Here is a 15,025-nt window from a genome sequence, read left to right as displayed (position 1 = left end):
ATCAGTGTAGCATCGGTCTCAATAATAATTGATGGCATTAAGACTCAGTCTTTCATGCCCCTTGACTTTCTAGGTATGTACATACAGTACATACATACATATTTCATTTTATCACTGTGGATCCGCTTCTGCGCACATGTTAATGAGACTGTTACCCTTTCAGTTCGTTTGCTGCATTAGTATAGTGTTCAAGTTCGGCATCTTACCGGGGCTGAGTCACTCCAACCCTTGGATTCCTTTTATGATCCAATGATTCACCCTCTGACCACCCCTGAACGGTCTGACGATAGAACCTGAAAAGCCTTAGGCACTAGAAGACCAACCCTGCCAAGCGCCGTCCTTGGGAAACCCAACCGACAATGATAATTGGTCCATTTTATCCGCCTCGTGGAGAAGTCTCCTAAACGGTGGCCCACTTGGCCACTTGACAGCTTCCAATCCCCTTCCATTGCGGGTTTCCTTCACTGAGGATCTTGCATCCGAGGACTCCTGGCTACGATCACGAACAAAGCGTGTGATGAACGCATTCAACGGGCAAAACCCTTGGCTTTCCCCAATCCTTGAGCTCTCCTATCATAAATCCCTATCACCGTAGGCAGAAACATAGTTGATCAAATACCCTGTAATGTTTCCGATGCTTCCCTCCTGCGTTTGTTAATTTTTATATTTCAATTTTGGTATAGTATTCAGCAGTGCTTCGTTCTTACCCCTCCATGTTTTGTTAGATTGTAAAGAAATGAATGTATTAATTTTACCTTGTTTCATGTACTTCTTTGAGAGAAAAAAAAATAAAAAACTCTTCCTCAATTGGATGTACTATACAAACTTCTGCATCGGCATAGTTTCATTATACGTATAGATAGCCTAAGCGGGATTGTTCGATTCTCATACACATGAATCGGTGATTTACTCCCTTCCGACCAAATTTGGTACTTGAATGCTTCTGTTGATCAATCAAATGACGAACAGACGTTATGACATCATAATCCAGGGAGCACGCAAGTGCTTCCCCACCACCCGAAGCGGAAGAAGGACCCAAAGGGAGTCCATTTAACAGAAAAAAATTGAGGGGAAGGTAGAAAATAATTAAAAAAAAAGAAAAGGAGAGATAATGTATCCCAGCATAGTGGTTACCATCTTACCACAACAACTGCATTAGCGTGGTAATCATTATTGTCCGCTGTCATGTCATTACACTGCGTTGTTATTTACCATACATACGTCCGTACAGAACAACGAACATTTCTGGTTTTATGGTGGCCTGTACGTCAGCGCACAACAACCCTATCATAAGTACAACACTTCAGAGATAATCTGGTAGTTTAATTAAAATCATTGCTTAGCCACATATGTCTTTGTAATGTAAAGGTCGGGGATATAGAACACCTTGAAAGTAAATTAAAACATATATTCTCTAAACACCAATTGGGTAGTGTATTTTAACTTCAGACGACGGGTTGTCACGATTTGATCTTCAGGAGACCACTTGACGAAAACAGAAATTTTCCTCGTTGCTAAAGAACTTTGATTAATGGCCTACTACATCATCACTCAGAGGTGACTCAGGTACCGGTCGTACCGCATAGACATCAGCTTTGGCGTCCGGACTGTCCGAAGCCACAGTGCGCAAGGAGGGAAAAAGACGAAACGGCAAAAAAAAAAAAAAACTGAAACTAATAATTACAAGGCAAACTGAGTCGTTCCCAACTGGATGGAACGTTGCGCCTCCTGAGCCGGGGTCCTCGTTAGGAAACTGTAATCTTCTACCTGTTAAGCCAATGAGCCTACGATTACAAATTACCATTGGTGCTGCGAATTACTCAATTATGTTACACAGCTATCGCTCCCCAACAGAGGGTATTCAAGTTTTTCTTTCAATGGGCTGGAATGGGTCGGGCAAGGCGTTTCAGTGTTGATAGGTAAGTATTTGGGAGCTAAAAACGGATTGTGTAACGTGGAGTAATATTGTAATTTGGGAGGACGAGAAATCAATAGCCCATGCAATCAAGCAAACACGATCTCTGCCTGAGGCTCAGTTCAGCTGAGTGCACATCGATCCTTCGATGCGTCTTCGATGCTTCTCAGCCTTCTCTCAACCCCAGTCATTTATGCTGCCAGGGTTCGCGTTCAGGCTATCAAATCCCCTGTGGTTGTTCCCAGCAATGCAGCACATAGTCCAGTCGGGTTCACAAGTGCCGGACTTCTCAGCCAGCCAGACAACGTGCTCGTGGCTTGCGGATAGTCCATAAGTCGTTCCTATTATGAGGCGGCTTGCATGAGCAACGCCTTTGTTCGCATCTTACCTGCGTATGGAGCCTCGTGATCATTGATGCCTAATGTTGCCTCATCTCCCTTTTAACTTTGGTCGCTCTTTGCTTTCTCATCGTCTCAACCCCCTCCTTTATGGCTGTATACAGGCGGGTTGGCTGTTTGCCTCGGGATGCGAGGTCAGACCTCACCCTCACGAAACTCACCTCTGGCGAATCTAGTACCGCTCCAGGACTCCATTCTTGCTTACAGATACCGTTATTGGCCGCGACAAGCATCCGTGGTACTTGCTGGAGCAGTTTGCAGACGGCCACACGGCTGCCATCTGACCTGTGTGCCAACTGCTGGGTGATAAAAGGCATCAGCTTGAGAAGCGAAGCCACCAATGGATATCTGCCGAGGCTTGGGGCAAGCCATAATCACGAAAAACAATTGTTGTACAGATATCGTGCGATTGATACAGAGTGCCCTTGGGTCTACCATCGCTAGGGCAGGTCCACTGCGGTGGCAATGGTAGGGGTTGTTGCTGCGGAACTATCAGCCGCAGGAATTTTAATTCGAGGTTTGCTTCAATCTCACTTGAACCTGTCCCTTGCCGGCTTTTTTGCCCGTTCCTTTTTTCTTTTTCTTCTTTTCTTTTTTTTTTTTTTTTTCGCACATGTGTGTGCTGTGATTTTCTCTTTGAGCCTTTCAACCTCTCTGAGCCGCCGAAGCTTCTACCGTCATCGGCCGGCTCACCATAGATAACCTTTCACAGTTAAACGGTGTAGTCTCTCGCCTTAATTGAAGCTTTAGAGCATGGTATATACACATGAGCATCGAATGATTTTTTTATTTTCTCAGTTCACACCATGCCTGTCCCTGTGTATCACATCATTATCACCTTCTCATTTTGCTTCCTTTTCCATTTGAGCGGATTTTTGCATTTGCCTTTCACTTTACTCTCGGTCCGAACCGATACCAGTGCGCCACTGCCGTGCAAATTATGCAACAAATCGGCGCGCACAACTGTGAAAAACAAGGAGCAGAAATAAGATAATGCCCTTGTATTGTGCTTCGTGAACTGGCTCCCAGTATCTTCTACGGCTGGCGTCAATACCGTTACACATGGATGATACGAAGTATTTCAGACGATTATTGGTTTTACCAAGATTGGCCATATTGGCGACGGGTCACTAAGTCGAGGCATCACCAATGAGCGTGTTCACGGCGGACTTTGTCTGTTGCTTGGATTCCACCTGTTTCCACTGTGACTCAGTCCCGGTCGTCTAACTAAAAATAGGACTATTTTTTTTTCCTCCATGGAAACGGCCGTCGGCCAAGTATCCACATGGTTCGGTGCATGTTTTTTTTCTAGAATTGTTCGACAACTAGCGCGCACAGCGCACACAAACGCGGGAAACTGGGAACTGGCTGCGACCAGCGGCGGTGCAGGGTTACAGGGCTCTGGATGTCTCAGTGCCGTGGTCCCGGACAATCCCAGTAGTATGTCATTGTTTTTTATGACTAGGATCAAGGCAAGAAGGCTGTGGGACAACACGCTGGGTAATGCATGTGCAGTACCCAATGGGGATAACACTACTCCGTAGTAGGGGCACATCCAGCCATCAGATTATCAGATTGGAATCTTGTCTGCGCTACGGTGCTGCGCCGCATCCTGGGGGAACACAGTACCGTTCCATCGCCTTTCTGGCGCATTGGCAGGCAACGGCCGCCTCGCGGATGATTGCATACGGCTAACGTCACAGAAAAAACCACTGTTAAAACGTGTACTGAGAGGCCATACACGGTTGGCTTAAACAAAGGAGCTAATTCCTTGCGATTACCTCGGTGGGGGGAGGCAGCCAACGATGTTAGTCGATATGGGATGAGGCTTAGGTCCCCAACACGGCACGATAGGAATTATCCCTGGTTGCTACAGGATAAGCGTCAAACAATGAATGGCTTCCCCGGCTACCAGACTTCCGGAACTGGGCTCATTTCTTTTCCCTCTTTTTCCCCCTCTTGCCTTGTTATTTGACCCCCATTATTTGCCTTACGACGTTTGGCTGCCGCTTTTCTCCACTTTTCATTAGATCCGAACTTTGGATCGCAAGGCACCAATTTACACGAGACTGACTAACAGGATGCAACGTATGCTTCATATCAGCTCGCGTAAGTACTACGATTGAATCGATATTGCGAATGGGGTTCTCGCGGATCTGCCAAGGACACCTCGGGTGGTTTGATATGAGCTTTAATCTCAACATATCCACAAGCCGAGGAGAAGAGGGGCCTTACGGCAATAGCCATCTTGACCGGGGTATAAGCAATATGAATTAATTGACTCATGATAAAAGGCCCTCGCGAACCAAGAGCCGCTAGATTGGCAATGGGTATACACGCGAGTCGCATGTCCAGACTGGCAAAGCTTTAGGACTATAGCACCAAAGCGAGGGATAATAGCAGAGCTGGCCCAAAACGGTAGGCTACATATAAACAAGACAGACCAGACCAGAATAAGATAACACACGATCCATGTTCCCTCTCCCCGAATCTTGGGAACACTCGGCCGTCAGACCCACACCAGACGATGGGTACCGGCGACATCCACCTTGCAAACCCTAACTAGCCGACGGGACATGCGTTTTTGACTGAAACGTCCTACCGAACCTAACAGCTCCAACACAGCATTGGGCTCTTCTGTCAACGAGCAGGTATGGCCCCATGCTTGCCCGATGAGGATACGGCACACCTGATCGTCCATATCAAACACTCTTGCCTCCCGTGTGGTTGGGCTGCAAGCTGTATCCGGACCCGCAGGATGGCCTGCCAGACGGGATGGCGGAGCTGCAGACAGGGGCTGGGATCCATGTAACTACTCACGAGGCTTTACATTGCCCCAGTGGTTGCTCTGTCTCTTTTCCTCTTGCGATTCAATCCCTCCGGTGTCATGTTTCTGTTGGGGATTGCAACACGGGGCGAGCCATTAGACTTTGGTATCAGAAGATGAAACAGGGAGTAACTTTTCCATCTTCTTTTGTTGATCAACTTTCGAGATTACGTTGGGTATGATATGTCGAATTTGAACTCGCTTGAGGAATGTCGAAACGTCATATGCCACTCTATCAAAGTTCATTTTGAACTCAAAAAAGACATATTGATCAGAAACGACCAAGTTGCATGCAAGAGACCTGGTACAAGAAAGCAATCAAGCAATCGTACAGAACTAAACCCAGAAACAAAGAAACCCTCCAAAGCATAACCACCATCACTTGTCCCATCGAACCGTAGCTCTCAAAGACTCTCCTCTCCAAGAAACGAGTAGTAATCCGCGCAACCCCCAAAGAAACATGTCTAGACAAACATGTCAAAAATCTCCCCCGCATTCACCCCCAACTCCGATAAACGCAACAACAGAACCTCCACCACCACCACCAAAGAGAACCCTCTATAGACCAATAGACCCCCCACAAAAGATGAACACCACCAAACCAGTCGACGCAGCCTTCACCAAATCCCTCCCCAAGATCGAGGTACGTCCACACAAGACATAACATCGAACAACGACGAAGCTAACCAGCGAAAAGCTCCACGCCCACCTAAGCGGCAGCGTAAGCCGCCAATGTCTGCACGAACTATGGCTCCAGAAGCGCGCCGCAGACCCAACGTTTGACATCCCAGATCCCTGGGTCGTGATGCCCCCGGGCAAGGTGGACTACACACTTGATACGTCTGTCTGCCCCCCTCCTAATGATCGCAATCAACCCACATAGAAACAAATTGAAAAAAAAAAAATGTACAGATTTTCCAACGAAGGAGGGGAATGGATGATTGATACTTGAGATGAGCCATTTAATAGATTCTTCAACACCTTCGGCACATTCACCTACCACCTCCTCACCGACGTATCCTCCATAACCTACGCCACAACCTCCGTGCTGACCAACTTCCACGCCGACGGCATCAAATACCTCGAACTGCGCACCATCCCCCGTCCCAGCCCGCACTTCACCCAAGAAACCTACATAGCAACCATCCTGTCCACCATAACCGCCTTCGCGGAACACCACCCGGACCTAACAGCCCGACTCATCCTCTCCCTCAACCGCGGCGAGCACACCCCGGCTGACGCCGACGCCATCGTCGCCCTAGCCATTGCGCACAAGCCGCTCGTCGTGGGGGTCGACATCGCCGGGAACCCGAGCAAGGGCGATATGGCGACGTTCGGACCCGCGCTGGCGAAGGCCAAAGCGGCCGGGTTGGGCGTCACGGTGCATTTTGCGGAGGTGAAGACGCTGGCGACGGAGGGCGAGCTGGAGACGATCCTGGCGTTTGCGCCGGATCGGTTGGGGCATGCTATCCATGTACCGGCGGAGCTGAGGGCGGAGATTGTTCGTCGCAGGCTGGGGTTGGAGTTGTGTATGAGTTGTAATGTGCATGCGAGGCTTTTTGAGGGCGGGTTTCTCGAGCATCATTTAGGGAGTGGTGGAGGGTGGAGGAGTGTCCGGTTGTGCTTTGTGTGAGTTCTTTTTCTTTTCTTTTCTCTTATGCTTCTGTTGTTGTTGTTGTTGTTGTTGTTGTTGAGGGAGGGGTTTGAGGGGGGTGATGCTAATGGTGTACAGACGGATGACGTGGGCTTCTTTTGTAGTCCTGTGTCGAATGAGTATCTGCTTGCCGCGGAGCATTTCAATCTCACTCGTGTGGATGTTATGGCTATAGCTCGAAGGGCGGTTAGAGTGATCTTTGGAGGCGAGGACGAGAAGAAGCGGCTTTATAGACTGTTAGATGAGTTTGAGGCCAGTTATAGAGAGTGATATGGCGTCTTGATATGGTACATGTCTTACGATGAATGATATTATGAGATGCAGAAGTAACAACTGAACAACAGTTTAATTGCCTAGAAGATAACACTACGTAAAGGGTATCTCGTGTAAACTAGCCCTGCCACCGGAACTTGCCTTGCTTCAAGGTCTGCACGACTCCCAACGGCATGAGCTCCTTACTCACTGCGGTCAAACTGCCATATCTCTTCACCATCTCCCCCTGGTACAATTCCGCTGTCCACTTCCAGTACGGTGGCATTGCGCACCATCGGTTTGAAAGGACTAGGCGGCTGCTGGGGTCCTCCTCCAATGTCATCTGGTTGATGCGAAGCTTTGGTGACTGATTGATCGCCACTTCGGACGGGACGCGAACGAGATCATTGTACGCGTCGCGAAGGTGCCTACTATACGTCTCTGAGTAACGGGCGTACTCTTCCAGTGACATAAAGGCAGTCGGGTCCTCATCGTCACCGAAAACTTCAGCAGAGGCTGGTTCCTCAGGCCCGTCTTTCTCAAATCGTGCTTGGGCGGTGTGATATTCGGTCTCATCCTTGGTGTAGGCCTTTTGGAGGCGGCCGGAAGGCGTTTGCTTGATGTTCTCGCGCATGGCGAGAAGAGGAATGTACGGGTTCGTGAGTTCAAGACCGCCAAATTCAACGGGGAAGTAGAAGAAGCCTTCGGGAAGATCGTGGATATCGAATCGCTCAGCGATCATCTTTCGAAGGTGATCGGTGACGCCGCTGGGGCTATCAGGGAAGATGGTGCGCTCAATACGGCTAAGGGTGGTGATGGCCATATCGATGTGACTCCGTCCGAAGCACATGGCCGGTTTGGCGAAGTTGTTCGCGAAGAAGCGACCGAAGTAGCTATTCCATGCCTGAACGAAGGAGAAGATGCTCTTGCATGCAGAGAGCTGGTGCTGGAGCTCCGAGATGTGGTTGTCCACTTCCTCTTGGTCAATGATGAAGCGGCCCTCCTGAGCGTCAAGCTTCAAAAAGCCCCAGCGGATGTCACCGGTGGGTAGAGCATTCGAGCCCTCGGTTTGCTCAGTCTTTGCGTAGGAAGACAGGTCTTGATACGGCTGTTGGCCGGATTTGTTTTTGTTCTCCAGATGCACTGTCCCGGTCTTCTCCTCGTTAAACGCGAGACCCATCACTTGAGCAAACTCGGTCATAGTATTCCAAGCTTTGACACAAGTCTGCTTCTGACCCCAGAACCAGAAATCATCATGCATGCGATACAAGTACGCACCATTCGTGCTTTGGTTCACTGCATAATCCATGCAGAACAGTACAGCTTCGCCGAAGCAGTCCGAGAGTGTGTGACTTGTGGGAATTCCGCGTCTACGGGTCTGCACCGCGGCTTCTGGTCCATCTTCAGTAAACTTGAGGGGACACTCGAGGAACCTCTTGAAGAAATCGAGCCAGTTCTGCGGTACTCCAAAGTACGCCAGCACAGTGAGCATCGTGGTATGTGGCATAGACGGTCCAAAGTGCTTGAAGTCCGACCGAATAGCTGTGAATTGTCCATGAATCCGGTTCTGCACGATAGACTCCGTAATCAGGAGATGGAGGAGCGAGTGCTTTGTCTCCAGGGCGTTCTTGCGGTTATCTTCCTCAGTATCGTCGGTATCGTTATCGTTATCGTCATCATACCCCCGCCCACCTGCGGTTAAGGAGGAAGGCAATTGAGTCATGAAATAATCGGTTCTGTACGTATCGCGTCTCGCATCGTTCACGGAGCTGACACCTCGCCTATTGTCCTTACCGAGGAAGTGTTGACGCCGTACCCGTTCCGACTTCGAGATAGGCTGACGCAGGCTTTTCCAGGCCCAAGTCCTCTGGAATTGGACAAATGCAGCCCGGAAATTCACCGCCCAATGGAGCCCGAGATACTGGAACAGAAGACTGTCCAGCAAATCCTCGTCCTGGAATACCCGGTACTTGCCATTCAGCTGACGACGCATTTCGAGAGGAAGACCCTCGGACGGCCATTGCCAGCTATCAAGGGCCGCAAGACGCATGTTCAAAACATCCGCCACCTCCTGGGCAACAGCCTTGTTGAGCATAAAATCCTTCAGGATGGCGGACTTTTCCTTGGTGAGAGAGTCGGATTTTAAGAGGGCCTTGCTCACCCATTGAAGCGTGTCAACATCAAACTGGGCCCGTTTCGATGTATATTCATCCCCAAAGCTCTTCATCTTCTGTCGCAGGGTTTTCAACGCTTGCTGAGATTGGTTCGTCTTTGTGAACAGACCGTCAAGGTATTCGTTGATTGTTTTCTCATCTACACTGGCGTCGTTGAACACATACTGCTCCCACGTTGCTCGCTGCTCCTGCATTTCCGCACGTCTTGCAAGCTCGGACTCGGAGCCTTGTTCCTCAGCCTCGGCAGCTGAGTCTCCCTCGGACTCAAGGCCGGTCAGCCACTCTGTGACCAGGTTGCTGTAGAAGGAAGCATGTTCGCGACGGGTGTGCAGGAAATTTAACTCTTCCTCGAGCTGCGCAACCCAATCGCCTAGGCTCCGATCCGATACCGACGGGTCAAACTGACACTGCAGAAGAAAGCGGCGGATATTGATATGGGCAGCCCGGACGGTAGTGTCCTCTACAGCAGCCTCGGGCTCCGACTCTCCAGATTGTGTATCCAGATCCTCTCGGTCGAAAGCATCATTGGGGTAGCCGTTGAGCTTAGTGATTCCTTCCAAGAGGACCCGTGCCTTGGACCGCAGATCGGGTGCGTCTGCGGCTGCTTTAAGAATCCCCTCTCGTTGCTTCTCAAAGAGCGAACGCTGTTTGGAAAGCTCCGCGATTTTGATATCAGTGATGGAGCGAAGGGTTTGCGGAAGAGCCCCAGAGGTAGCCATGATTAGGTCTTTCGGATTAATGATCTGATTGGACGAGAGACGAGGGGTGAGAGGATGTAGGTAGCTAAGTAGTGGAGTTGGAGTACCTGAGATGATCAACTTTCGGATCAGGTACCAACAGAATCAACAATGGTGTGATGTGTTGATTTCCCGTTCAGAGTCCAGGAGAGATCCGAACTCGATGGACAAGGAAAGACAAGGAAAGATGAAAGTCAAAAAAATTCGGCTGGTGAAATTCTGATTTATATATGTCTGCTAAAGGGAGTAAGTAAATTACTTTCGCCCCTCTGGTGGAGATGGAGTGGATCGCTGACTTTTGCCGATGTAGATCGTTTTGGGATCTCAAGATCCCACTCGCGGCGGAGCAGCATTGTCGGGCTCCCGAAATGGAAGGACAGCTCAGCTCAGCTGAGCCACGTCGTCACTCCACGAGTGATCAATGTGTCATGCAATTCAGTCAATTTCCGACTGGATTCAGGTGTAGAGTACAGAGCTGATATTATGCTCTACTATCGTATCAACAACTTCACCCCAATTTTTCATACTCAATCCAACATTCGTCATACTGCATTTCCAAGAAACTCTTGCCCCGAAGCTCTCCTACGCTCACAAACCTCCAGCGTCGGATGATGGCCATGACCGCCTTTGCAAGGACCAGCCAGGCCAAGTCTTTACCAACGCAGCTTCGCGACCCTTTACCGAAAGCCACCAGTTTGGCATCCATCTCCCGACGTTGTGACTCGTCCCCTAGCCATCGCTGCGGAAGCCATTGGTCTGCATCGTCACCCCATATTCTACGCGACCGGCCTAAAACATAGGTATTTGCCGACACAGTGGTACCGCTGGGGAGTGGGGCTGGTAGGCTGGAGACTACACTTTCGGCACCGGGTCTGATGACTCGGGGAAAGGCCGTAGGGAAAGAGGCGCAATGACGCAAAGTCTCTTTAACAACCGCTTGAAGCTCTAAAGAGAATGGAGGCGCGTCGAGATCAGCCTCTTTTCGTAGTTTCCCCTGCCAGAGGAGGCCTTCCTGCGTTCCTAGTTGGTAGACCATGGCTGTTAGAGCTGCAGCTACGCTGCCCGGTCCGGCAAACACCAGGTTGACTGCCTCCGAATACACTTCATCTTGAGTCATACGACTAGAATCATCAAGAGGGACCTCTAACCAACTTGTCACGATTCCGGCTGTGCAGGTAGGCTAACCTGTTTGGGACGCCGAAAGATCATCGTGTGGCTCGAAGCCATGAGCGCCATAATATCTGTGGGACCGCCCTGTTTGCTGGTGGACAGGTTGCGTAACAATGTACCAATGAAGCGACTATTCATGATCCAGCCGTACGATGGGCATAGCGAGAAGCTCCACGCCATCTTGGTCAACTTGCGCATGGTTGAACACATAGTGGCCCCGATCGCAGAGTCGGTATACGGATGCGAGATACTGTCGGGGCCATAGATGAGCTCTAGCATGACATCCATCGTAAATCGATGAGCCAGCGGTGCCAGGTTCACCACGGTCTTCTCGCCACCTTGTCCTGACAAGGACTCGGCCTCTGTTCGCGTAAAGAAGAGGTCCACATGCTTGGTTATAATGGATTCATATCTGGTTATCTTTGCGCTCGTCAAGGCCGGCCCAACTACCTTACGTTTCCTCTGACGATGAGCTGCATCGGTTTCAAGAGCGAATACGCTCGGCACGCGATTGTCGGGAGGGCCACCAAACACGTAGAAGTCGTCTTTTTCGACGGATTTATTAAACCCGTAGATCGCCTCAAAGGCTCGTAGGTCGTCGAATGAGAGCCAATTTGGCGCTACGCGGACAACATGGCCATATTTATCATGCAGATGTTGCTCTGAAAGATGATGTTGACCACCAAAAAAGTGAACAGTCTCCTTTATGTAGATCGGTTAGTTCGCTTGGCAATCCGTATAGACAAATGGGGTGGATCTTAGCTCAATGAAGGCTAGATTTAGGACGAACCAGAGATTGGTAAATCGAGCCAAGAATGGCCCGGGGTAGCGCGCAAGCGGGTGGAAATAACACTGGTAGATAACATGGGCCACAAGGGCGGCGAGGGCAACCTGAGCGACGACAAAAACCGTACTCGAGACCATGGTAAATATCGTGATGAAGGTGTAACAATCACAGTTGGATACACCAGGATGAGTTCGTCAGCTTCAGTTTGTACCCCACGTCACATGTAGGGGATGCACGTGTCTCGTATTAAATGGCTGTGCGTTGATAAATTGGTTGCCTGAACATACTTCAGAATACAACCCCTCTCGAATATCTTGATCATGATCGATGTACTTCGTATTGTCTCCCACAAAATCCCGAATTGTGTCGAGATAGAAAACTAATTAAAGAGTCCAGATGACATGTCCAGCTACCCGGTTGATCGCCATGATATACAAAATATATGTATATATATAGAGTTTATCAAAGGTACCTGGGTGAAATGACACCAAGGGGGCACGGGTCAAGTCGCATACGAAATGAGAATAGTCTACTCCGGCGTATGTCAAGAGCAACAGAAGGCATACGCAACCCCAGGTGAACAAATGTGAGAGGTAACAAATCCCCTCACTCCGTCCGGGTTAAGCCGTATATTCAAGGTTCAAGTCACATTGTCCGTCTATGAAACCGATGGACGACGCCAACTACGATCCGAGCGATGTGCTTTGACCCCAAGACATCGCAATAGTTGCATTGAATGAAGTAACTATTGCAACGAGCTGGTCCAGAGCAACTCTCTCCAAATCGAGCGAGCAACCATTGGCGGGGTTCATGAGGCGAGGCAATGAGCTTAAGAGAGGTACGATGTGGAGACATGAGTTCGACCTGCATACGCCGTAACCCATCGCTGACAACGATAAGGGGTTGCCATTGCGATCTGGGAGCATCGCAGCATTCCATTCACCGGGCGACAACAGGAAAAGAATTCCGGAGGATGAATTGCTTCCAATCTGCAGAGCAGTGCAAATAGGTAAGCGAGCATGAAATCATATTGTGAGAGGATTGTTCATTGAGAGAATTCACATTCAAAGCGCTGAAGAAGGGAAGGAAGGAAGCGACTAGTGTTGATAGTCGGCGCCAAAGCTGGAAGATCGTTCACACCCCAATGGTCGATCTCCACCCTCATTGGTTGTGATAGGTGGGGCCCACCCACTTAGGGGACTTTTGTTCCCATTGAAAGGATCCGGCCAGGTCGGGTACGGCTGAGCAGTCCCGCCGAACAATCCCCTCTCTCCTGCTTTATCACATTCAGACCCCAAGTGCCAAATCCATGACAGCAGCTTCGTCTCCTTAAATATCCCCCCCAAGGTGTCGTCTCGTGCCTAGTCAAGACGCAAAAGTAAACAACAAAGAACAACGTGTTGAATGATGATTGCCCTTGCGTAGGATTCATTCGGCGCCTACACTTCTAGTACTATAGCATCCCACACACTCTCACTCACACACATACACACCCCAATCAATCAAACTTTGCCCCGTCCATCAACACATTCAAGATGGGTATGGAATTTGTCTTTATAAATGTCAAGGAGCCGAAGGATGCTCTTCAGCTCGCGAAGGAGCCCGAAATCCGATCTCACGTGGCTCGGTACCAGTGGAAGCAAGTCGAGAATCGCCCATCTCTCAAGCGAAAGAGAAATACGGTGGTATCAGTCTGCATGAGCATAGACTGTTGCTCAACCTGGCAATCACGAAGCAATTATAAGGACGACTCTCCTGACAGTACGTCCTCCACCTCCACCGTCTCCATTCCTCTGCAGTTGGGGGGACTGCGAGACGACCCTTTTCGGTCCTATCCGGTCGGGTTCAAGTCGTTCATGCCGGTATTCGTGGATCACTGTAAGTGCGGAATTAGCGTCACCATCCATAGCAAGTAGAGCCGTACTGATGGAATATTATAAGACCTGGTGCATATGGCCGTGGACATCCCGGAGCTCGATCAACCCGGGAACAAGGGCCTTCTGAGAACCAGCTGGTTCCCTTTGGTGATGACCGAGCCCTCCCTGTTCCTAGTCATCATGCTGCTCGCAGCATCCCATTATGCATCTGTGAGCGAGCATGCCGCAGATATGAAAGTGGACCTCCTCACCCTTCGTTGTGAAGCCATCCAAGCGATCAACGATGCCTTGAAGTATCAACCACCGGACCGGGTCAGTGACGCGCTGGTAGGCGCGATAGCGAAGATGGGAAGTTATGAAGCGATGTACGGGAACATGGCAAGTTATAGCGTGCACATGAGAGGACTGACCCGGGCGGTCGGGTTACGAGGCGGTCTATCCGCGCTCGGTCTGAACGGATTACTCCGACGGATCGTGGTCTGGATCGACCGCAATGCTGCCTTCCTGCATGGATCGGCGCTCTATTACCCTGGCGCGACCTTTGTGCCGGGTCAAGCTCTCCCTGAGCCCAATCCTGGTCATTTTCTTGCATCTTCGTGATCGAGCGCAATGCCCGGGATTGCTTTTTTGTATTTATGTATGTAATATTAGTAGCGTGGGATCGGGAGTTAATATATTTGGGAGTGTTTCATTCTGCCAGCTGTCTTTTCTTTTCTCGTCATTTTCCCCCCTCCCGAGAACGACCACAACGTGACGTCCTGTCTGAATCGGGATATCACACGCGGACCACACCCTATCCGGTTAAACTTCCAGATCAATCATATTGTCATCCGAAGCGCAAATTCTCCCATTGGAGCCCCAGATCTAAAATGACAACCATGACAGCAGACACAGATGGGCAATGTCCCAAATCGGACATCACAATTCCCAACCCGTGCGATCGTCCAGACCCGCCACCAACCATGGAAACCCAAAAGTGGAGTCCCCCCGCTTGCCGTTTCCGGATAACACATACTTAACTCAATTCAACTCATACCGAACATGACAGAAACCCATTGAAGAAACAAAGAGATTGATTCATGGAATTCCGGGAATGGTAGTTCCAGAAAGCATGGAAGACTGGGTAGAGGACGACATCATCATGGCTCCACGGATCATTATAAAAGGACCGGGGTTCTGACACGTCGGACTCTTCCCCCTTCTTCATTCAAAGATCGCTTGCGAAGTATAACAC

The 15,025-nt window shown here is 49.8% G+C and overlaps 4 protein-coding genes across 4 annotated transcripts; 2 read left to right on the top strand and 2 right to left on the bottom strand.

Moving 5' to 3' along the window:
• Positions 1 to 5,726: 5,726 nt before the first annotated feature.
• ANOM_008787 (putative adenosine deaminase) lies at positions 5,727 to 7,064 on the top strand (the record flags this gene model as incomplete). Its single annotated transcript, XM_015554043.1, has 4 exons — positions 5,727 to 5,783; positions 5,838 to 5,980; positions 6,110 to 6,641; positions 6,873 to 7,064. The coding sequence occupies 4 exons, from the start codon at positions 5,727 to 5,729 to the stop codon at positions 7,062 to 7,064; spliced, it is 924 nt and encodes a 307-aa protein (XP_015404212.1).
• A 121-nt stretch (positions 7,065 to 7,185) lies between these two features.
• ANOM_008786 (uncharacterized protein) lies at positions 7,186 to 9,939 on the bottom strand (the record flags this gene model as incomplete). Its single annotated transcript, XM_015554042.1, has 1 exon — positions 7,186 to 9,939. One exon carries the CDS (start codon positions 9,937 to 9,939, stop codon positions 7,186 to 7,188), a length of 2,754 nt encoding a protein of 917 aa, XP_015404211.1.
• A 526-nt stretch (positions 9,940 to 10,465) lies between these two features.
• ANOM_008785 (putative cytochrome P450 pisatin demethylase) lies at positions 10,466 to 12,051 on the bottom strand (the record flags this gene model as incomplete). Its single annotated transcript, XM_015554041.1, has 3 exons — positions 10,466 to 11,098; positions 11,143 to 11,829; positions 11,872 to 12,051. 3 exons carry the CDS (start codon positions 12,049 to 12,051, stop codon positions 10,466 to 10,468), a joined length of 1,500 nt encoding a protein of 499 aa, XP_015404210.1.
• A 1,398-nt stretch (positions 12,052 to 13,449) lies between these two features.
• Positions 13,450 to 14,391, top strand: ANOM_008784 (uncharacterized protein; the record flags this gene model as incomplete). Its single annotated transcript, XM_015554040.1, has 2 exons — positions 13,450 to 13,792; positions 13,856 to 14,391. The coding sequence occupies 2 exons, from the start codon at positions 13,450 to 13,452 to the stop codon at positions 14,389 to 14,391; spliced, it is 879 nt and encodes a 292-aa protein (XP_015404209.1).
• Positions 14,392 to 15,025: the final 634 nt, after the last annotated feature.

This window comes from Aspergillus nomiae (genome assembly GCF_001204775.2).
Source record: "Aspergillus nomiae NRRL 13137 chromosome Unknown contig00279, whole genome shotgun sequence".
Taxonomy (NCBI): Eukaryota; Fungi; Ascomycota; class Eurotiomycetes; order Eurotiales; family Aspergillaceae; genus Aspergillus; species Aspergillus nomiae.
Note: the sequence above shows the minus strand (reverse complement) of the source record. Positions and strands in the feature narration are given on the sequence as shown.